The sequence below is a fragment of the Bos indicus genome, chromosome 1 (assembly GCF_029378745.1).
Source record: "Bos indicus isolate NIAB-ARS_2022 breed Sahiwal x Tharparkar chromosome 1, NIAB-ARS_B.indTharparkar_mat_pri_1.0, whole genome shotgun sequence".
Lineage (NCBI taxonomy): Eukaryota > Metazoa > Chordata > Mammalia > Artiodactyla > Bovidae > Bos > Bos indicus.
In genome coordinates this window covers 70199490-70223928 of record NC_091760.1, presented here as the reverse complement: position 1 = coordinate 70223928, position 24439 = coordinate 70199490, and the positions used below count along the sequence as shown (strand labels likewise).

The 24439-nt window shown below is 46.9% G+C and overlaps 1 protein-coding gene across 2 annotated transcripts in view; it reads left to right on the top strand.

Moving 5' to 3' along the window:
* The window catches only part of SLC12A8 (solute carrier family 12 member 8), a 148681-nt gene that overhangs the window by 65223 nt on the left and 59019 nt on the right, over positions 1 to 24439 (top strand). For both annotated transcript variants that reach the window (XM_070788814.1, XM_070788805.1), the window contains one exon: positions 23940 to 24053. In XM_070788814.1, coding sequence (XP_070644915.1) covers positions 23940 to 24053 — 114 coding nt within the window. The remainder of the gene's footprint in view (positions 1 to 23939; positions 24054 to 24439) is intronic.

Below are 24439 nucleotides of genomic sequence, written 5' to 3'. Positions count from 1 at the left end.
TCCCTGTACCATGCAGGAGGACCTTGTTGTTTATCCATCATAATAGTTTGCATCTGCTAATCCCAAATTCACAATCCTGCCGTCTCCCACCCACCCACTGCCTTGGCAACCACGAATCTGTTCTCTATGTCTATGTGTCTATTTCTATTTAATAGATAAGTTCATTTGTAACATCATATGGTATTTGCCTTTCTCTGTCTGACTGACTTTGCTTAGTATGGTAATCTCTAGGTCCATCCATGTTGCTGCAAATGGCATTAATTCATTTATTTTTATGGCTGAGTAATATTCTATCTGTATATGGATCGCATCTTCTTTTTCCAGTCCTCTGTTGATGGACATTTAGGTTGTTCCCATGTCTTGGCTATTGGGATACATGTATGTTCTCAAATTAAAGTTTTGTCTGGATATATATCCAGGAGAGGGATTGCTAGATCATATGATAGTTCTATTTTTAGGTTTTTGAGGAACCTCCACAGTGACTTTACCTATTTACATACCCACCAACAGTGTAGGAGGGTTCTCTTTTCTCCACACCCCCTCCAGCACTTGTCTGTAGAGTTTTTGATAATGGGCTTTCTGACTGGTATGAGGGAGTACCTCATTGTAGTTTTTATTTGCATTTCTCTAATAATTGTCAGTGATGAGCATCATTTTATGTGTCTAGTGACCATCCATCACTGTGCGTTTTAAAGTTTTGTTAATCTTTCTGTGATTCCTTCATTGCTGCTTTGTCCTTCATTGCCCCCTTGTCTCTCATTGTCCCCTCTCCACTTTTATTTCCCTCTCTCTCCCACTCTAATCAATTAACCAGAAAACTTTTCTGAGTGTCACTGTGTACAGACCCAATGCTAGAAGTTTAAGATACACGTAAGAATACTGTACAGTCTCTCCCCTAGCCAAATAATCACCATATGTTGTTTAAATGTTATAAAAGAAAATATATATGTAACTGGTAGAGAATTAGTGGAAAGGTTACCTCCAGATGTTGTATAGGAGAAGGTGACATTTGAGTAGACCTTGGAGGTTATTCAGGGGTTCACCTGGCGGTAAATTGGGGAGGGTGATCCCAAGGAAAGGGAAGAGCATAAGTGAAGACACAGAGATGAAATGTGCCTGGAAAATTTTACAAAGTTCAGGAAATTTTAGAAGGTTCAGGTGTGTTGGAGCTTAGGGCACTGGGGTAGCGCTGGGGAGAGAGGGCCAGAAGGGAATAAGACTCTTTCAGGTTCAGGGAAGAGTGATGTCCTGGGGTGTTGGTGGTTGAATGTGAGGAGGCAGAGGAAACCTCAGGAGACTCAGCAGTGGGGATGTAACCCCTGTGCATCTCAGTGCTTCCAAGATCAGCTTGTGCTGCAGGCCTTGGTGACTAATGAATGTTAGCTTGTCTCTCTTGGGATTACAGCCGCATTGACAGGTGCTGTCCCCCACGCCGCTTCTGAGGATCTCTCCTTCCATCCTCTCCAAGAGAATCCCAGTTGGGCAGGTCTTATGGGAAATCTCTTGGCTGTCTCTTTCATAACCAGCCTCTGTGTGGTCACTTATGGCTCAGGCTCCCAGTTCTGGTTTGGAGATTGTGTCTGGGAAACTAGAAGCATAGAGTACACGGAGATCTTGGGACAGAAATCAGTTCTCATGGTCCATATCCATGAAAGATGTAAGCATGGAGGCATCAAGGGTTTCCTGGATTGTCCAGTTCAGAGAGGCTGGGTTTATCCCTTGAGGCAGGAGGAGCTTGCCAATTTGAAAACTGTTCCTTAAACAACAGTAATTAGTATTCTGACAGTTCTAAAGGCTGAGAGTCCAGGATAAAAATTCCAGCTGATTCGGCTCCTGATGAGGGACTCTGCCTGGCTTGCAGATGGTCACCTTCTCTTTATGTCCTCATGTGGCCTTTCCTCAGTTTGTGTGTGTGTATGTGTGCACGCACACAGTGTACACATGCTTGCACATGTGTGGGTTGGGTAGTGCACACTCCCTCCCTGGTGTCTCTTCTGATAAGGACGCTAATCCCACTTTAAGACCTCCCTTAACCTTAATTACTTCTTGGAAACCCCATCTCCAAATGTAGCCACACTAGGGGTTAAGAGTGGGGTAAGGATATAAACATTCAGTCCATAATAGCTGGTGTATTCTAAATTATAATTCTAATTTATTCTAATTGAGAATAACACATTTCATTTTTAAATATGAAGTATAAAGGCTATTTCTTTATAGACTTTTTTCTTTTTAAAACATAATTGAACTCATACAATGTACAGTATTTTTAAAGTTAAAATTAATGTAGCAACATTCAGAAGTCCCAGATGGAATATAAAATAAACATAGGCTTCATGACACATCTTGAGGATGTTCTTAGCCTTTTTAGTTAGGAAAGCAAACAAACAAAAAGAAACACAGAATAACCAGGGATAACTTAAAACTCCACATACATTTTAAAGATGCAGAAAATATAAAAGCCAAGCAAGGTCAATAGGTTTTTCTTTTAAGTGGGGAGGTTGCAAATCAGATTCACTCTTGGAGAATCCTGCCTGGGGTTGGTGTGGGTGTGGACAGAGAGGGACTGAAGCCAGAGGGAGCCAGTTCGTGGAGCTGCAGTTATGCAGACAGAGAAAACCCAGCCTGGATGGGCAGTGGAGGTGGGGTAGAGATGAGGACCAGATGCAATTTAGGAAACTATTTTATGATCTCATTCCCTTGACTTGTTCCTAAATACCTCTTTATTTTTCCATCTCCTCTCTCCCCACCCCACCTCCTACCCTGTCCTTACACTATCACCCCCCTGAGGGACATGCACACACTCCTTAAATGCAAGCAAATGAAATTTATTTTAACCAATGAGAGCCCTGATTGATTTTTCTCTTGTTAGTTTATGATCCAAAATAATAAACAAAGATCCTGCTGTAGATATTTTTCTAACCCCCACCACCACCAGCTGTGTGAATGGACATACACATAAACCCACACAGGGCCACATGCACTGCCGGACTGCCCACCTGAAATACTCTATACGAAGTGCCCAGCACAGGGCCTGGCATACCAACCCAAACATTTCACTTCTGCTCGTAAGCCTTGGCCAACCCCAGCCATGATCCTGTGACTAAAGCCTGTTTACTCCAAGCTAAACTCATTTGCATGGTTTCCAGCACACTTTGTATTTTTATTCTTTCTCACACATACCCTCTCTCATTGGACAGTAGGCTCCCTAATTAGCTCAGCCACATGCACCATGAGAGCATGACTAGACAGCCCAAGCTGAGGTCTCTGCCTGCCCCAGGCCTGGATTATCACTCTATGTGGCCATCATTTGCATGTGAAAATAACCGTCTGCCTCACGAGTCTGTGGCCCAAACAACAGTCCCTTTCACCCTGAACAGTTGGTCTAGGGATGTGAAGGGGAAAATTTGTGTCCCTTTCCTGAAAAATTGAAAATATTGGGTTATGAAGGCTTGGATTTTTTCTTGCAAGAGGAAGCTTAATGATTAAGAAAAGGGTTCATAAACTGTTATCCAGGTCTTAACACTTTCACACTTATTTCTAATAGTTCATCAGATTTTTATGTCCATATCAGTTAGTGCACCAGAAATCTTGCCATGCCTTTGTTCAGAAATTGTTTATCAAAGGGCCCAGATACAGTTAATACTTTTTGAAACACTAAGTATATCTCTGCTTGTAAGTAGAGGAAAAAAAATTAAATGAAATAGTTTATTAAGAAGAGAAAGGAGTTGTGGGTCAGTTCCCATTGCTGCAGATTGCTTGAATTGAAGATCTGAGGACAGCATAGTGCCCCAGGAAGGTAACAATGGCTAATATTTATTGAGCGCCCTCTATGTGCCAGGCACTGTACCGAGCATTTTACATCAGTTCAGTTCAGTACAGTTCAGTTCAGTCACTCAGTTGTGTCAGAGTCTTTGCAACCCCATGGACTATGGCAAGCCAGGCTTCTCTGTCCATCACCAACTCCTGGAGCTTGCTCAGACTTATGTCCTTTGAGTCAATGATGCCATCCAACCATCTCATTCTGTCATCCCCTTCTTCTCCTGCCTTCAATCTTCCCCAGCATCAGGGTCTTTTCTAATGTCAGTTCAACATATTAGGTGGCCAAAGTATTGGAGCTTAGCTTCAGAATCAGTCCTTCCAATGAATATGCAGGGCTGATTTCCTTTAGGATTGACTAGTTTGATCTCCTTGCAGTCCAAGGGACTCTCAAGAGTCCAAGTCTCCAACACCACAGTTCAAAAGCATCAATTTTTTGGTGCTCAGGGTTCTTTATGGTCCAACACTCACATCCATACATGACTACTGGAAAATACATAGCTTTGACTAGATGGACCTTTGTCAGCAAAGTAATGTCTCTACTTTTTAATTTTCTGTCTAGGTTTGTCATAGTTTTTCTTCCAAGGAGCAAGCATCTTTATTCTCATGGCTGCAGTCGCCATCTGCAGTGTTTTGGAGCCCCCCAAAATCAAGCCTGTCACTGTTTCCATTGTTTTCCCATCTATTTGCCATGAAGTGATGGGACTGGATGCCATGATCTTTGTTTTTTGAATGTTGAGTTTTAAGCCAACTTTTTCACTCCCCTTTTTCATTTTCATCAAGAGACTCTTTAGTTCCTCTTCACTTTCTGCCATAAGAGTGCTGTCAACTGCATATCTGAGGTTATTGATATTTCTCCTCGGCAATCTTGATTCCAACTTGTGCTTCATCCAGTCAAGGTAATTTGCATGATGTACTCTGCATATAAGTTAAATAAGCAGGGTGACAATATACAGCCTTGATGTACTCCTTTTGCAATTTGGAACCAGTCCATGTCTGATTCTAACTGTTGCTTCTTGACCTACATACAGATTGCTCAGAAGGCAGGTAAGGTGGTCTGGTATTCCCATCTCTTGAAGAATTTTCCATAGTTTGTTGTGATCCACATAGTCAAAGGCTTTAAAATAGTTAATGAAGCAGAAGTAGATGTTTTACTGAAATTCTCTTGCTTTTTTCTATGATCCAACGAATGTTGGCAATTTGACCTCTGGTTCCTCTGCCTTTTCTGAATCCAGCTTAAACATCTGTAAGCTCTTGGTTCATGTAGTATTGAAGCCTAGCTTGGAGAATTTTGAGCATTACTTTGCTAGCATGTGAGATGAGTGCAATTGTGTGGTAGTTTGAACATTCTTGGCATTGCCTTTCTTTGGGATTGGAATGAAAAGTGACCTTTTCCAGTCCTGTGGCCACTGCTGAATTTTCCAAATTTGCTGGCATATTGAGTGCAACACTTTCACAGCATCATCTTTTAGGATTTGAAAAAGCTCAGCTGGAATTTCATCACCTCCACTAGTTTCGTTTGTACTGATGCTTTCTAAGGCCCACTTGACTTCGCGTTCCAGGATACCTGGCTTTAGGTGAGTTATCACACCATTGTGGTTACCTGAGTCATTAAGACTTTTTTTTGTAGAGTTCTTCTGTGTATTCTTGCCACCTCTTCTTAATATCTTTTTCGTTAGGTCCATACCGTTTCTGTCCTTTATTGTGCCCATCCTTGCATGAAATGTTCCCTTGGTATCTCTAATTTTCTTGAAGAGATGTCTAGGCTTTCCCATTCTGTTGTTTTTCTCTATTTCTTATCATTGATCACTGAGGAAGGCTTTCTTATCTCTCCTTGCTATTGTTTGGAATTCTGCATTCAAATGGGTATATCTTTCCTTTTCTCCTTTGCCTTTCATTTCTTTTCTAAGCTATTTGTAAGGCCTCCTCAGACAACCATTTTGCCTTTCTTTTTCTTTGGGGATGGTTTTGATCACTGCCTCCTGTACAATGTTAGGAACCTGCATCAATAGTTCTTCAGGCACTCTGTCTATCAGATCCAGTCTCTTGAATCTATTTGTCACTTCCAGTGTATAATCATAAGGGATTTGATTTAGGTCATACATGAATGGCATAGTGGTTTTCCCTACTTTCTTCAATTTAAGTCTGAATTTTGCAATAAGGAGTTCATGATCTGAGCCACAGTTAGCTCCCAGTCTTGTTTTTGCTGACTGTACAGAACTTCTCATCTTCGGCTGCAAAGAATATAATCAATCTGATTTTGGTATTGACCATCTGGTGATGTCCATGTGGAGTCATCTCTTTTGTTGTTGGAAGATGGTGTTTGCTATGACCAGTGAGTTCTCTTGGTGAAGATTTTTTAGCTTTTTCCCTGCTTAATTCTGTACTCCAAGGCCAAACTTGACTGTTACTCTAGGTATCTCTTGGCTTCCTACTTTTGCATTCCAGTCCCCTATGATGAAAAGGACATCTTTTTTGGGTGTTAGTTCTAGAAGGTCTTGTAGGTCATCATAGATCCGTTCAACTTCACTTCTTCGGCATTAGTGGTTGGGGCATAGACTTGGATTACTGTGATATTGAATGGTTTGCCTTGGAAATGAACAGAGATCATTCTGTCATTTTTGAGACTGCATCCAAGTACTGCATTTCAGACTCTTTTGTTGACTATGATGGCTACTCCATTTCTTCTAAAGGATTCTTGCTCACAGTAGTAGATATAATGGTCATCTCAATTAAATTCACCCATTCTGCTCCATTTTAGTTCACTGATTCCTAAATTGTTGATCTTCACTTTGACCGTCTCCTGTTTGACCTATTCCAATTTACCTTGATCTAGGACCTAACATTTCAGGTTCCTATGCAATATTGTTCTCTACAGCATTGGACTTTACTTCTAGCACCAGTTACATCCACAACTGGGTATTTTTGCTTTGGTTCCATCTCTTCATTTTTTCTGGAGTTATTTCTCCATTATTCTCCATCTTATTGTCCCTACCATAAAGATGAGAAAACTGAGGTTCAGAGAGATTATCATGTCCAAGGTCAAACAGCTAGTAAGCCATGGAGCCAGGATTGGCACCCTGGCAGCTGATCTCAGGTTCTATGACCTTTGTATCCATCAAGCTCACACTGCTCCTAGCCACGCTAATTACTGAATAAAGGAACAAGTAGTACACTTAGGGTGTGATACTTAACATGCATTTTGAGAAGGTGCTAAATAAGAAAGTGAAAGAACTACTGTAGTCATAGTGTTTTGCATTGAGAGAGATGAAGCCGGGGCCTCTCAATGGCTGTCTCTGGGACTCTGGGCCAGGGCCCTACCATCTGTGGGTCTCAGTTGCCTCGTAATAAGGCTTGGTTTTAGAGTCATCATTTGTTGGAAGTCAGTGGGCTATGGTTCCCTTCTGACCTAACTCTTCATCTGTTGGTGTGCAGAGTAGGTGCCATGAAAGGATGCTGGCCAAGAGCAGCCAACTCCACCAGGAGTGGGGGCAGGAGGGCTTTTACCTATGTTTCCTCACCTGTAAGAGGCGTCTAGCTCCTGAGGCTGGTGCTTCCAGGCACATCCGTCTCACAGCTCAGGCCAGAGCTTGGTGTGACATCATCAGCCTAACTCCTATCTCTTAGGCCTCCCAATGTGCGAAATGTACCCTGATGAGAAAAGTGTGAGAATATGCTAAAAGGTAGAGAGGAGAATCTCACTGCGGCTGTCGTTTGACATCTCTGAAAATAAGCAGACAAAACTTCAGAAACAGCAGAAGTGTTGGTGGAAAGTAAGAGAGTTTATAGGCAGCTTCAAGAAACCCTGTCTTCATTGGATTCTGAAGGTATCCAGAGCTGATAGGAAATACAGAGATCATTGCCTTAAGCTGTGGCAGCCTCCAGGATGGGCATCGAATCTTACTGCTTTCCCCCAGCATCTTAGAAAGTACCTGGCACCCTGCTGGCTCTCAATTACACTTTGCTGAGTGATGGACTGGGAAAGGAATCAGAGTAAGCAGGTGCCAGCAGGCAGAGGGATACAGTCCTAGAAAACATGGTCAGAAGTGCAATAGGAGTTGTGGGAGCACAGTCACCATGGAAGTGCAGGTGGAGGGTGGAAGAGCAGCTGCTCGAGGGTCTGGCCCACGGTGCATATATCTCTTCCTGCCTCCCTTCTACCAACCCCACCAACCCAACCAGCAGTTGCCAAACCCCATTTTGGGCTCCAGGATATAGTGGAGAATAAAATGGACATGGCCTCTGTCCTCATTCAACATGGCGATGACTAGGAAAGATCGTGGCTGATGACAATTGTACGTGCTTAATATTAGTGCCGCCGGAACACAGGCTGCTTACTAGCTGTGTAACTGTAGGCAACTCACTGATACTCTTTGAGTTTCTAATCTGTAACATGGGATGGGCATTTTTAAGAATTATAAATAATAATACCTGTTAATAGTGGCTCCTTTTCTTTGCGTTTATGTGTGTGTGTGTTGGGTGTGGGGTGGAAGATGGGGTTCTCTTTCTGTCCTCGGCCGCTTTCCAGAAGATGAACACTTATTGAATACTGTAACCAACAAATTTTTGGTTTTATTATTTTGACAATGATTTCTTCTGTTAAATGACTTCCTACTCCTCTTAAACTGGCAGAAACCAAATGTGAGATTTCTTAAGGTATTCAACACTAAATCCCAATTACAAGAAATCAGTAGAAACATTCAAAAACAAATAAAATAAATTCAGACAGTGAATCTGTAATTACGGTCCAAATGCACACCATTTTAAACTAAACCTCCAAAATGTGATCATTATATAGTAGTTACAGCGCATCCTTAAGTTCCTGCAATTAGAGAGGAGGTAGAGTTATGGCCTAAAATAGACAAATAATAGCAACCAAACAAACTCTATATATATTTTTATTTTTTCTCAAGTTTGTATTTGAGGTAAAATGACCATCACTTTTTACTTTCTTGCACTGCAGTGACTCCGGTAGAAGTTACTTTTCAGAGCACTTCCCCCTCAGGAGTTATTCCATGACCCCAGCTCCTACTGTGTGGTCAGGTGTGCTCACGCAGGTGTGCTCACACAGGTGTACTCACGCAGTGCACAGGGTGTGCCAGGCGAGGGGTGGGGTTTGGGGGAGGCCTGGGAGACGCCTCTAGTCCTGGCTCCGTGGCTTCCTCACTCTGTGACCCTGGGCAGGACACCAGGCTGTGTTCCACTTGCCTCGTCTGGAGCACAGAAACAGTTGCTGACTCATGGGTCATTTCGAGATTAAATTAGGTGATATGCCCTATTTCCTCAATTCTAAGATCCCATTAGTTTTACAGTACACCAAATTTTCAGGTGGAAAAAACCATTATATTAAGTCTACATGTTGAATGTAAGACAGCCAAAGTTCAAGAAATCAAATATAAGAGGAAAAAAAAACTCACTAAATTGAGGGTAAGGCAGTCTTATTATTATGGATTATTATCTTATTATCCTCTCTGTATTGGTGGAGCTGTGGTCTGTGCCCAGATGTCCCTGTTACCGCCTCTGTGCCAAGCAGTCTGAGATGGGCTGCCTTTTTAGCATTTCTCTCAATATCTTGCCCCCACCGATTGAATGCCAGGCCCTGTGTGGACAAGCTTGGGCATGTTGTTGCTTCCTGTTTGTGTGGATTCCACCTCGTAGAGATTCAGAAAAACAATCACTTCTGGGCCAAACAGTCCCTCCTTTTCCACAAGTTTCTTTTACACCTGACCTAGTGGCTCCCAACTGTTTTCATGTCACTGCACAGCCAGAAAATGATAATATTTGTACAAGACTCCAGGGTAAAGGGAGGATCACTCAGGCCAAGAGGTCCAGATGCTCACCATCTGGAATCATTCAGGCCGTTCCAGTGTAGCCCACCTTCTCTAGTTAGTGTCTGCAGTGAGCAAGGAGGAGGAGAAGGAAGAGAAAAGCCAGCAGAAACCCTGCTAATGTTCATTGGTTTTTGCTGGAGAATTTTAAGAGCATCTTATTTTTTCAAAGCATTTTTACAGTAGTGGTCTGATATCTTGATTGAAATACCCTCTGGCCTTTGGGTACCATCAACAAACAAGCTCTGTGTGTCAGAACCACTGGGAAACCGTTAGTATCAATAGTGTCATATATATTCCCTACTGGCCTGAGGCCTGGGAGACGGAGTCATAAAAGCACTCCAGGTGATTCTTTCTGTGCTGACAGATTTGAGAACCACTGAGCCACAAAGGCCCTTCGAGGGTTTCACTTGGCTCTATACCTGTTATGCCCTATATGGTTTACCTGCCTTTTATACCCTGTAAAGATAGCCTTTCTGATGCAGTGGTCCAAACCTAGTCACAGACCAGCCCTCCATACGTGCCTGGTGACACCCCTGGTGTACGAGGAGGACCTCCACAATGAGCAGGGAATCGGCACATCTTCTGGGCCAGAAGCTTGCAATCTTCTACAAGAAGAGCATGTCTCAGAGTGTGGTCTGGAGATTGCCTGCGTCAGAATCACCTAGAAAGAAGCTCATTAAAAAAGTCTGAATAAGATTCTCAAATTTTGGCCTAGTAATCTACATTTTAAATCAGTACCTTGCTAATGCTTATACACATTCCGATTGGGGAACTACTGCATATGTGTAATTTAATAATCCTATCAATCTGCAAAGGGTTAATTTCAAGGTAAGCACAGACACTGTGGCCTGGGTCAAAGGCAGACCTTTTACTGCATAATAGCCATCCATACACACAGCTAGCTCCTTGAATAAGGAACCTTGCTTTTAGTATAACAAAAGAAGGGTGTTTAGGCCCCAAAATTCTATCAGTGAAGTAAATGGTATAATTAAAAGCCTGACATGATGGCTTGAATACACATAAGATTCAACACCTCCTCCCTTATCTTAGTTTAATTTGGCAGTGGGAGTGTTTTTGCTTTGGTCATTACGTGTCTCTCAATCATAGTAGAACTTCTAGAATAAATAGTTTTTAACAGGATCCATGAACCCCTGAAATTTCAGGTAAAATTTTATGTGAATATGTATATTTTTCTAGGAGAGGGTTCAGACTACTGCCAGATTCTCAAAGGAATCTCTGACCCTGAAAAGGGAAAGATTAAGGATTTGAACTGAGGGATTTTTAAGGATTAGAACAGTGAAGAATTGTAAACAAAGGCTCAGGTCTGGATAAGGATTTCCAAACTTTTGTAAACCAACAGAACTGAGATCTCCAGCATTCCTTAAAAGCAGACCTGCTTTCTCTCCTCTCTTCTTCCTGCATCATTCTTTATTCCTTTAGGTTTGTCTGTTTTTCTGTGTTTTTCCTCCCCAATCTTTTCCCCTCTTTTTTCTCTGTGTCCATCTGGTCATCCCTCCTTGCCATCCACTCCATCTCCCTTCTGCTCACTGACTGACCTAGTTCAGTGCAGTTGCTCAGTCATGTCCGACTCTTTGCGACCCACAGACTGCCGCATGCCAGACCTCCCTGTCCATCACCAACTCCCGGAGCTTGCTCAAACTCATGTCCATTTGAGTCGGTGATGCCATCCAACCGTCTCATCCTCTGTCGTCCCCTTCTCCTCCTGCCTTCAGTCTTTCCCAGCATCAGGGTCTTTTCCAGTAAGTCAGTTCTTCGCATCAGGTGGCCAAAGTATTGGCATTTCATCTTCAGCATCAGTCTTTTCAATGAATATTCAGGACTAATTTCCTTTAGGATTGACTGGTTTGATCTCCTTGCAGTCCAAGGAGAAAGCAAAGCACATTTCTTTATTTGTTCTACCTGTGGAATAACTTTTTTAAAAAATAGTGCTTTATGTTGGTGACTCTTGTTTTTAAATCAACTGAGTTGAACATTTACCATTTCTCTGGTAGAGAGAGGTCATAAAACTCTAGGTGCCCTGCCTTCCTGGCTTTTGGGGTTCAGCCCTCAGGAGGAAGTTTTCTGGGGCTGTGATCCTGACTTCTGCCTGGCTGGAGGAGGGCAGGGACAGGCACCTTCAGGCCTTCCTCTTGTTCTGAGTCTGCCTCTGATGAAGAGAATGACTGACTGCCCAGAATTCCAGGCCCCCAGCTCCAAAACTCTCCCACCTTCTCCACTGCATTATTTTTCATTTTCTGGCTTTGCCTGTGGAAAGCAGAGAAAGGAACCCCTAGGCTGAGGAGGCCGTGGGGACCCAGTCATGGCTGCAGAAGGAAACCCGAGCTAATGCTGCCCGGCTCTGTCCTTGTGTCGGCTCCGGCTCCGTGAGCAGGAGGGGGCTTGGCCCACCAGGCTCCCCAGACAGCTCCCTGGGATGGATGCCTGAAGCATGAAGTCACTGGCTTGGGAGGGCCCTCGCCTTGCTGGGCTGCCTGCCTCAGCCCTGAGCAGCCAGGAGTTTCAAGGAGGTGGAGGGTGACACCCTGAGGGGTGGGTTAGCACATCCTGCCTGTACCCCTGGTTCCGCCCTGCGGGCCTGGTACTCCCCTCACTGCAGGAGGGAGTCCTCTGGCTGTGGAGGGTGAGCCAGATGCCCTCAGCATGGCTGTGGAGGGCAAATGATGGCATTTTCAGACTCAAGCATTTGGGGGGCACCTACTTGGCTTCCCTGGTGGCTTAGACAGTAAAGAATCTGCCTGCAATGAGGGAGGCCTGGCTTTGATCCCTGGGTTGGGAAGATCCCCTGGAGAAGGGAATGACTGCTCACTCCAGTGTTTTTGCCTGGAGAAGTTCATGGGTAAGGGAGCCTAGCAGACTACAGTGCATGGGGCCACAAAAAGTTGGACACAGCTGAGCAACTAGCACTGACTGGATTGAGACGCGTTTTAGTGGGTCTGAGAGGGACACAGAGGCAAGAGACAGGCCCTCAGGCCACTCATGTTTGGGTGGGGAATGACAGCCATCTACAGACAGAGAATCTCAGGCTGACTGTGGGTGGTGCAGAGAGGACTGGCTGGGCTGGGCCATGTTCTGTGACCTGAGGAGCCTGTGGGTGCTGGCTGGAAGGGAGAGTGAAGTTTGCTATGGGGGCCTTTGGCAGGAGAGTGCTGCCTCCTTGGGGCTGGCAGGAGATGAAGCCCCAAGTCATAAACTCCAGGGCTCAGATGGGGTTAGGGCCAGAGGTTTCTGAGCCTGTGGCACAGGTGCCCTAAGCCTGCTCACCATCTAATTTATTTGTCTCTCCAGTCCCAGACTTAATGCTTGCTGGGAGCTGGGCCATGCAAATTCATCTTCAGGGACGTATCCTGAAGAAATAGTGAGCCCTCTGCCATGAGGTAGTCCAATCCCAGCACACAAGCGCCCAGAGCCCAGCCAGCACCAAGCACCACGGCAGCCCCTAGAACACCTCCCTGGGGACTGCATTGGCCAGTGCATTTCTGGGCCCCATAGAGAACTGACAAGTGGCTGAACCTGTTGGCCCCATTTGAAGGATTGCATCACACTTACATAGTTGTCAGAGCTGTAGCTTTGGACTCAGACCTCTGTGTTCAGATTCCAGGACAGCTGTAACTCATTGCATGGACTTGGTCAAGTTAACCTTTCTGACCACTCTCATTTCTGAAAATCAGGTAATAATGCCTACTTTACTGGGTTGCCAGAGCATAAAATAATATATATAAGAGGCCTACTGTCATAGCCTGAACGAAGTGGGTGCTTAATAATTATTAACATTGTTTATCCTGGATGACTGTGTCTCTGGAGGCCCCGGGGTTATGCTCCAAGGCAGTGCTTCTCAAGCTTCAAGATTGGGGGATCTTGTAATGGTGAAGGTGGCAGTTGCAGGGTCGGGGCAGGGGGAGATGCTGCAGTTCTAACAAGCTCTCGGGTGGTGCTGATACTGACACCCCTGGGCCAAGACCAGGTAGGGACACATTATCCAAGTGCCCCAGAGGAGCATCCCTGGCCTCCTTTTTCTTCGCACTTGCCCAGGACAGCCCAGGTTAAAGGCATATTCATTCCAGGCCAGCTCTTATTAAGTGGGACCTGTGTTAGACACTGCTCCCAGGCCCAGGTTGCCAGTGACCAGCAGAATATTGAAAGCAAGAACATGTGTCAAAAACAAGACTGAGACAATAGCATCCTTGACTTTGCGGAAGTTTTCCATGCGGTCTGGGCATGGTGGATATTGAGAAACCACAGTCTGTGCTTCTGGACAGCTCTTCCTCCAAGTCCCACAACCCAGCCCATGATGCCTGAATAAAACCTTGTAAGGTCTAGATGTTAGCAAAAGGAGCTGGGGTTTCTGCCTGAACTCCTGAGAACATGGGACTTTCTGCCCAGTTCCTCCAGGGAGGGGGTGTGCATGGGCAGATGGCTCACTGTGGGGTGGGGGGGTGGGGCGGTGCTCGCCTTGCAGTGGCTGAGAGCTGAGGCTTTCACTCATCTGCTTCATCTAAGGAGGCAGCTTGCTTTGGTGGGAGAATTGGAGTCTGCATCTGGGACTAGTCTGCACCTGTGGCTTCGCTCCTCCCTCTCCACTCTGCCTTGGCTGGGAAGCTCCCTGCATCCTCTATTCCACATCTGCAAAGCAGAGACGGCCTGGCTGAAACAAGGATGCTGCAGGTGGTCCCTGCAGGGGGCGCTTTTTTTTTTTTAATTGTGGCAAAATATATATGACAAAAAATTTGCCATTTTAACCGTTTTAAAGTGTGCAATTCAGTGGTACTTACTCCATCAACCGTGATGTACATCCATCACAACTGTCTTCTTCTAAAACATTTTTTATCACCCCCAAACAAAAGCTGTGTCTACAGAAAAATAACTCTCCATTCCCCTGCCAGTCCCTGATAGCCTCTGTTCTATTTTCTGTTTCTGTGAATATGCCTATTCCAGATGTTTCATATGAATGGATCATATAGTATTTGTCTTTTTGTGTGTTTTTTTTTCACACTTAATGTGTTTTTGAAATTCATCCATGTCGTATCAAGTGTCCGTACTTCATTCCTTTCGATGGCTGAATAGTACTCTCTGGGTAGACCATGTGCTGTTTCTCCACTCATCTGTTGATGGACACCTGGGTTGTTTCCATTGTTTATTTTTTATTTTAAACAATATTTATTTATTTGACTTAGTTGTGGCACATGGGGTCTTTCGTCTTCCTTGGGGCATGCGGGATCTTTAGTTGCAGCAGGTGGGATCTAGTTCCCTGACCCGGAATTGAAGCTAGGCCCTCTGCATTGGGAGTGGAGTCTTAGCTACCGGACAACCAGGGAGGTCCCTCTATTGTTTATTAATAAACTATAATTTTTTTTGCTTGCCCCCTGGTTCTAGGCAATGAGATATATCATGACATGGAACAGCATAGTTCCTGCCCTGACGCGGCAGGCAGCAGGCAGTGACAACAGAGAGATGGGTGCCTAGCAGGGCACACGTTGGAGGGGGCTTGGCTGCACTGGGTTCTTCTGGTCTTGCCTGACCAGCTGCTGACTGTGTGGCGTGGGGTCTCCTTTTTGGGGCCTTGGCGTTTCCCATTTGTACAATGGACTTACATTGTAAGGACCATAGTCCTTGTTGGACCCCTGTGGTGTTGGCATGCTATAGTCCTGTGATACGAATCTTCTGCCGTGGGGTTCTAAGAGAATATCCCCTGCGTTTCTTTCTTGGGTAGGGCTTGCGGTAAGCGAGAACTGCACTGGCTGCAGAGCTGGGGTGTGTGGAGTCCGGATATTTCCAGCATGGTGCTAGGCAGGAGGGCGACCCTGCTTGCATAACCACGGGGATGCTGACTGCGCCCTGCAGGGGGACCCCTTGTCCCCCCACCCCCTTCTCAGTGCCTGCCTGGAGACAGTGTCCAGGCAACAGCGGGGCTGAGGACTGACTCCCAGGTCAGAACTCTGGACCCACCGCAGAGGCTGGGGCTATGCGGAGACAGTCGATGTGGGGGACCCCAAGTGGGGTTGGATTATTTTGGGGGGTGTGCGGGAGTGTGTGGGGTTTAGGTAGGATGGGAATTAGGATGCCAGAGGCAGGGACAGCCAGAAGGAATAAGTGGTGGCTGGGAGGAACCCACAGCCTGGGTGGAGACTTCCTGTCAAAACAGCCACTTATCCTGGCTGGAGAGTGCATTCCTTTCCCCCAGGAGATAAGAAGGCCAGATTTTCCTTTCTCAGTGCTCCTTTGAGCTGAGAGCAGAGTTGGGTAAGCCAGTGGGGGCTTTGCAGGCTGGAGGCTGGGGGCTTTGCAGTCCCTTCCATCTGGCCCCAGCCTGCCCAGCTGGGCTCCTGGCCCCCCTCTCAGACTCCCTGCAGCCTTGGGTGAGCTCTGACCCCAGCAGCCAAGGGTTGATTCAAATCTTGTCTCCTCTCTGTGCTTCAGCTTCGTTACCTGAAAAATGCACCTATCTTGTTGATCGAAAGTATGTAATGCACTTGGAACAGTGCCTGGCACAAACCTTTGCTCAGCAATTTGTGGCAATCCTGCTTGTTATCCAAAGACTCCACTTTGTTTCTTGGGTCCAAGTGAGTTGCGGATTCCTAAATTTCCTAGGGCATCTGACAATCCTCTGCTCTGTAGACTTTTCCAGGTGAAAAATCTCTTCTCATCTCAACTTGACCCCAAGGCCATTATAAAAAAAGTCCTGCTAAGCATGTAAAATAGAGCTGATGTCAGAGTATGGAACAATTTCTCGGATATTAGAAATGCCCCGTTTCACAAGTGAGAGCTCCTTTTCTCAGGATTAACTCCAGGACTGCTGTCCTAGATTGTAGGGGTTGGCAGGAGCTTCTCTTCTTACTGGAAACTAAGCCACTGCCTCCCAAGGGGGCTGCCCTGACATCCCCCCCAACCCAGGCCCTTCATGCCCTGGGTTGCCTGGCCCTGGGGGCTTTTCCGGCTGTTCCTGCCAGTCAGTTGTCCTGAGGGCGGAGGCCTTCCCCCAGGGGCCTGGAGGCTCCAGGCTGCTCCTCCCCACGCCCTCTGGGCAGGCTCAGCTCCACTTCAGACTTCCCTTCTGGCCACTGCTAGAATGCCCAGCCTTCCCTCTGTGTATTTTCTCTCTGGGTGGGGGCCCAGGAGCTGGAAACCCTGTTCACATCCTCTCTCCACCCTCCCTTTGGAGGACCAAACTCACCAGGGCTGAAGCCAGAGAGGTGGTTGTGGTCTGGGGAAGGCTCCTAGCTCATGGAACAGAAGTCCTATGGAGAAGGAAATCCATGCTGTGGGCGGGGCTTTGGAGGGATCTCTTCCTAACCCATCATTATTGCTCCTTCCAGTCAGTACAACCTGATCTGGTTCAGTTTCAGAGTATTTCTGATGGTGCACCTGTCGTGGACTAGAACTGTTACGACCCAGATCAATGGGAGAATCCAGCAAACAAGGAGTATTTTGGGGACTCCAAATGGGACTCCAAGCCAGGGTTCCATTCCCACTTTCAACTCTCATGCCTTTCGAGTAGCTGGCTTCTAGCCAGTTCCCTCACTTATAAAAACAGACCAGTGAATTAGACCAGGAAGCTTTTAGTATCTGCATTAATGGAGGGTATACGTGACTGTCATACTCTAAGACCTAGTGGCAGGACTTGTAATTCATAATTACATTTCATTAGTGGACGAAAAATGTGGTAGTGACCTTGTCTCATAGTCTGGAGCACACTTGGTATCCATAGCCACAGAGATGGTGAAGGGTAACAGGGAGGTTACCCTTTGCTACTTGGAAGAAAAACTATGACAAACCTAGACAGAAAATTAAAAAGCAGAGACATTACTTTGCCGACAAAGGTCCATCTAGTCAAAGCTATGGTTTTTCCAGTAGTCGTGTATGGATGTGAGAGTTGTACTATAAAGAAGGCTGAGCGCTGAAGAATTGATGATTTTGAACTGTGATGTTGGAGAAGACTCTTGAGAGTCCCTTGGACTGCAAGGAGATCCAACCAGTCAATCCTAAAGGAAATCAATCCTGAATATTCATTGGAAGAACTGATTCTGAAGCTCCAATACTTTGGCCATCCGATGTGAAGAACTGACTCATTAGAAAAGACCCTGATGCTGGGAAAGATTGAAGGCAGGAGGAGAAGCGGACAACAGAGGACTAGATGGTTGGATGGCATCACCGACTCAATGGACATGAGTTTGAGCAAGCTCTGGGAGATGGTGATGGACAGGGAAGCCTGGCTTGCTGCAGTCCATGGGGTCGCAAAGAATTGGACACGACTGAGTGACTGAACAACAACAGAGAGGTAGAGGGCAGCACTGACAGCTCTGGAAGCTAGTTTGGGATTTTATATCAGCTGCTGGAGATCAGTGGTGCATTTGGATGATGTGCCCTGAGTCTTGAGAATGGACTTCTGACTGGCGGCTTTCAGAATTAGAAGTGTTCTGAAAAAGAATTTAGTTTACCTGTTACTGAGAGTGTGATCTACATCACCTGGGTTCATTTAGACTGCAGACTCTCATCCCTGGGGGACATCCCCACCTGGACATCCCAGGTGCCCATCCCAGGTGGACAGAGTTATCATTTGCATTTCGAAGAAGGGCTCACTTACAGTCCCACAGTGAGTCTGTGGCAGAACCAGAGTGTGAGCCCAGGTGTCCTGTTGCTTCGTCCTGTCACGGTTCTTCCCTTCCTCCCAGAGATCCCCAGGGCCTCATGCTCCACCCCAGGGAGGAGAAGAAGCCTGGGCTTCTCCCAGATCTACCCTCTTTGAGCTCAGTTTGGGCACATTTTGCTCTCTCATGACTGAGGCTGCCTCACCCATTGCAGCTCCCAGACCTGACACCAAAGCCCTGAGGCAGAAAACTCCACTGAGCAGCCCAGGCCCCTGGGGGCTTGCTCGCCAGACTGCCCGTCTGTGTCCACTTTGGACCTTCTGGGATTGGGCCATATCTGAGTAAGTGCAGGGCTGCGTGGCAGGAGCTCTGTGAGAGCCTCAGTGATAGGGTGCGGCCTGGACATGCCTCTTTTCTCCTTGGCACTGACCTGTCTTTGTTAGGCCATTTTAGGCTTTCTGTCCCTCCCCCCAAATGCAGGTCTCTGTCCCCATGAGACAGAGTCCCAGAGCCATCAAGGCAATGCCGGGCAATGAGCAGACCATCCCGGGTTCCAGGTGGGCTCTGCTGCGGAGGAGGCTCTTGGGAGGGGCGAGTGTCCAGGGTGAGGCGGGGCCCTTGGTCAAGGCCCCCCGTTCACCTTTCCCTTACTGCTCACCCTACTGTACTTTCCGGCTCCTCTGGGATCCTCTGAGGCCCGGTGGCCTTCTCGCGCCCTCCCCGCCCCCAGGCCTTGTTTTGGTGTGTGTGTGTCCCTTCCCAGAAGCTCGGCCTCTCCTTTCCTTTTCCTTGCAGCGCTGCTCTTCCTGTGATGTCCTAGGATCCGGGCAACGTGCCCCTCCCGCCTTCCTCTCCCTTGGCCCTTCCTCTGCTCTTTCTATTCCTGGTTGGACCTGCCTCTCCCATTGTCGTTCCCAGGAAAGGGCTGTCTTGCTGGTCGAGGGGTGGGGGACCTGAGCCAAGAAGAAAACCGGGTGGGAAGCCCCCAACCCGACCCGGGCTTATCAGAGGGATGGCAGGGCCCCTGGTGCCAGCGTCGTTTTTAGATATCTCACTTTCCAAGTTAGTCAGCAGTGGCCATCTGACACCCACGGTGGAGGCGGGGGATGACTTCCCTCTGCCTGCTCTGATTTCAGCGGACCCCAGGGGCAGTGAGGGCGGGTGACACAGAGTTTCCCGGAAGCCACCTTCCCAGAGGGCGCAGCCCAGCCTGAGGGAGCTGCCGTTTGTAGCAGTGCTTGACTCCTTTGGCCCAGACGAGGTAGGCAGGGTCCTGTGATAGTCCTTGGGAGCAGATCCTTGACCCTGCAGGGGGCTTCCTACGGTGACAGGAAGCTGTGATACCTGAGTGCAGAGGGGGAAGGCCAGCCTTCAAGTGTCTTCCCACCTCCTGCTCTTGCCTGGTTTTTGTCATGTTTTCTGTTTCCTCACTCTGTTCTATCTTTGTTCTTCCTAAAAGCTCATAACTCACGTGGGGCCAAATAATGTTTTCTGTGGATACAGAAGCAGATGTTCAGGTCAAACCCAGATATAGTTACATGCAGCAGCTGCAGGCACTGGGCATTCTGGGCCTTGCAGAGCTGGAAGACACCAGCTGAGAGCGCCGGAATCCTCTTGTTACCAGCAGAGTCTCTGAAGGGCCCACAGAGGCGAAGACACTCACCTTAGACATCTCTGGGGAAACAACTCAGGATAAATTGCAGGGAGTTGCTATGGTAGATGGAAACCGTTGACTTCAGACAGACCTGGGGTGGAGGCTGGGCTCTGCCTCTTCCCAGCTGTGCACACACCCCTTAGTGCATATGGCATTCCACAGGGAGACCCCCGTGGGCCCCACAGAGGTGGAGAAGGGGAGATGCCATGACCTCGGGGGCGTTTCTCTCGGAGTTGAAGGAAACCTCGGCTGTATGCATCCCTCTGTGTGGGAGGGTGGTGTTGGGGACCTGGGGACCTCAAGACTGGCCTCCCAGAGGAGAGGCCAGGGCTGTCATACAGGCAGGTCTACTGTGTGACCTTGGACAAGACTCTTCACCTTCATGAGCCTGGTTTGCTCACCTCTGATCTTGCAGGGTAGTTGTAAGGTTCAAGGATGATGTTGTAAAGGACTTGGTGCCCAGTGACTGGCACAGAGGAGGTGCTTAATAACTGATGACTTGTCACTGTGTTCAGAAGGGAATGTCCCGGGATGTCCCTGGGGGACCTGCCCTGTCCCCATGCATGCAGATGCCTTGCCTGGCAGAGATGACAGCAGGAGATGTTGGCCTCTGTTCACCCCAAGGCACAGCATGGTGGGACTTGAGACATCATAGGTTAGGTGGGGCCTGCCGGAAGTCTCAGGTACAGAGGCAGCCCCTAGCATAGAGGTCCTGAACCTTGGGGAGGCTTCAGGGAACCCCCACAATGGAATGCAAAATGTGCTTTCATCAGATTCTCAAATGGGGCCATGACTAGAAGAATTAGCAAATCAGGCAGCAAGACCCACTGTGAGAGGCCGTGGCAGGTGGTGTCTACTCAGCCCTGCAATGCTGGATGTGGCCAGCGGACCTCAGGCCACGCCTTAAGTACAAATTCTTCTGAGACATCAGTGCCTGACCTGGGTCCAGCTGGACCAGAGGTTAGGGTTGTGGGCAAGAGACTGGGGCCCCAGAACTCAGGATGAAGGCCAGGTCTTCTGTGGGGCTAGCTCAGGACTGGGGAGCATGATGTGGGGGGCTGTCAAGTGGATGGAAGTCATAAGGGCCCCGGGAAGGTAAGGGCAGAGGCAGTTAGACAGGTCCACCATGCGAGCCTAGGCCTCCTTCTCGTCCAGTAGAATGCAGCATGTGTGAATGGTGGCCGTAAGGCCCACCCCTGCTGGACTGGGCTGTGTCAGAAATGATCTCTCTAGGCCTTGAATTCCAGCTTGAGGAAAGTCACTGCAGGGTCTTACCTCAGATACCTGAGGCTGTAGGTGTTTCCTCCCTATCTTTTGCTCAATTTCATTTTTTTTTCCTTCTGTTTCTTTTTTGCCCCTTATTTTACTTGCCCTATCTTACTTATGTTTTTCTCATAAGCTACTTATTTTGAAAAATGGGGCAAGTATCATTTTGAAAAACAGGGAGAGTATAAATGGAAAGGAAAAAAAAGAAATAAATTTGTTTATAGAAAAGCTATCTGGAGAAAGTAGGCTTTCAGTTGTGGGACGTTTTGTTTGTTTTTACAAAAGGCATTACTTTTTGATGATAAGTGGATTATGCTCATGACAGACAACATGGAAAGTTTTTAAACATTTAAAAAAAATTGCCCATGATTGCATTATACAGACAACAACAATTAGTTTTTGGTATATTTGCTTTTTTTACATATATACATTAAAACTTTTTTTTGTATTTATTCTATAAATGGTATCCAATTTCTTACTTAATATATGTCATATGTAACATGGATAGGTTTCTTTGGCACTAGTAAGTCTTTATAAGGATTTAAAATACCTCAACCTTTCAGTTGGACATTTAGACACTCCCCACTTACACGATTATAAATAACTCATTGACAAGCATCTCTGTTGATAAAGTTCTTGTCGAAGTTAAGATTTCCTTGAGAACAATTCAGGACTGGACTTGGGGGGAAAGGGCTGGGGTCAGCAGCAGTTGTCAGTATGAGCGTGTGCTTGTGAGTGTGTGAGAGCTGCATTTGTGATCATCCTGCAGAGGAGGGACCCCGCCCCCACCCCTGCCGCCTCGAATAAGCCAAGTGACTCATCCGCTCAATCTGTGGATCTCGTTGGTGGGATGATGGAGAAAGAGAAGAGGCTTCCCAGTGACTCATCTACAGCGCCTGAGATCCCTCTGGCCCTTCAGGCTGACCAGGGCCAGGCCCTTCAGGCCTGGTGACCAAAGGCCTGCCCATGTCAGGGTGGCTTCGGGGACAGCCAGGATCCGTGGAGCCTGATGAAGTGTTCTTGATCCTCACGGCCGGCCTGCCCAGCGCACAGCCCTGTGCTCAGATGTGCTCAGACCTGTGTGTCATCCAGCTTGGCTAAGCTCCCTTCCAAGGCAGGCTGGGCTGGTTTTCTCCTCAGAAAGTCTAGTCAGTGGGGTCAGCCAGCGGATAAACTAAAGTTAACTTGGCTATTATTGCTTTTCTGTTAATGAGGAGAGGACCAGCTGTGAAGACGCCAGACCATTCGGAAATGCTGCACAGTCCTTGGGATCTAAGGTTCAGGAGAAAGAGAGCAATTGACAATGATTTTAAGTCCTGACTGGACTCCCCAGGGTTCCTTGTGCTTCACTGAGCTTTCATTTTACTGTTTTTTTTGAAAAATATTTTTCCTATGAAGATATGAATCTTGGAAGCCATGAGAAGTGCCCGTGATCTCGGACTCATCAGCAAGCCAGCACTCTTTACTGGATGGAAGCTCGGGGTGAAGTTCAGCCCCGAGGGTGGTGGAGGACAGGCTGGCAGGGGATTGTCACCACAGCCCTGGGGGTCAGCTATGGAGAGACTAATGGCTAAGTGCTCATCTTGCATGTCAGAGGGGATAGAGGGAAAAAGATCAAGACCGAGTTGTGGACTAGAGTGAGCAGGAACAAACCAACTCATTCTCTAAAAACTGACACTGGATATCCTGCGTGTTTCTGAGCCCAAGGACACTGGACTTGTATCTTAAAATTCCACAGCCCACTAACACATCCACAGATACTGTTCAAGGTGACCCCCTTTGACAAAAAAGCAGTATCTGTAGGAGTGAAACCTCTTAACTGCATTTAAGGCAATGTAAAAAATGTTTAAAATTCTTTGAAGAAATCAGATCTGAGATGTTTCTGCTATAAAGTAGTCTCTGAACCATCAGACTGAAAGCACGGAAGCAAAAGATCCAAGAGCAAGGTTCTTTCAGCGTGACCCATATTTGCACCCTGCCTGCTGTGTGGCAGGCACAGTGGCTGGGCCTGGGGGACAGAGGTGTTTAAGAGCAGATCTCTAGCCCCAAGGAGTCTGGTCACGGAGGGCACTTAGGAGGAGGATTCTGATCAGGGAGTTAATGTAAAGCCCAAAGAGAGCAGTGTTTGGGTTGGGCTTGAAGAGTGAGCACCATATTGATGTTCAGAGATGTGGGGAAGGGTCTGGAAGCAGAGGACACAGGATTGGGTACTAGGGGGCTTCTTGGGCAGAGTGGTCTGTGTGACTGCTGGGAAGAGGACAAGGCAAAGCACGAATAGGAAACGGTGGGCCATTGCCAGGTTGTACGGAGCTTCCACACTTGTCTTAAGGAGTTTGGACTTTATTCTGTAGCTAATAGGAATCTATGGGAAGGTTTTTGAGCAGGGAGTTAATGTAATTTTTTAAATCAAAAGCAAACACATCAGTGCATGCTCACTGATTTCAGCTGTACCGAAGTCTACAAGCAAAAAAAAAAAGCTCCCCTTGCTAGAGGTGACTACTCTCTTCTTCATGTCATTTTATTTACCTACATCCATAGATATATATATACGAAAGTAAAGCCCTAGACGTGGGAAGGAAGATGTTTCTATAATCTTCTGTGTTCTCTCCCTGCCCCCCCCCCCCCCCCCCACATCATACCTACCTTTTACTATTTAAAGTTACTATTTAAAGCTGGGACTATTTACTATTTAAAGCTGGGACTGTAATCTAGGGAACTTGTGCTATGTCTTGTCACTCGGCTCATTTTGCTTTCTTGGTATTATTTCAGAACATGGTTTTATTGGATATTCACCAGAACTGCTACAGAACAACACTCTGCCAGATTACAGCCCTGGAGAGTCCTTTTTCACTGTCTTCGGGGTGTTCTTCCCCACAGCTACAGGTACTGGCATTCTTTTTCATTATCATGTTAGGGATATAAGTAAATGCTTGGTTCCCAAAATGTAGTATCATAATGGACCTGTATGTGCTTATAGGGTATATACCTGACTTTATAGACAGCCTTAGCTTTAACTACACATCTATTATTTTGACAGAGGCTTTACTTGTTCATAATTCCTGAAGGCTCCCAACATGATTTGATCCTCCTTACCCCTTATACTTACATATTGACACCTCTTGGCCAAGTTAGTAGGGGGGACATATTCTCTTAGGGCTAAGCAGGCTGGATTCCTCAACAGGACAGCTGCCCTTTCCACCTTGTATCGAGTGCAGACTGGTCTCTAATCTCCCCCTCCCCTACCCCAACCCACGTGTCTTCTCCCAGGG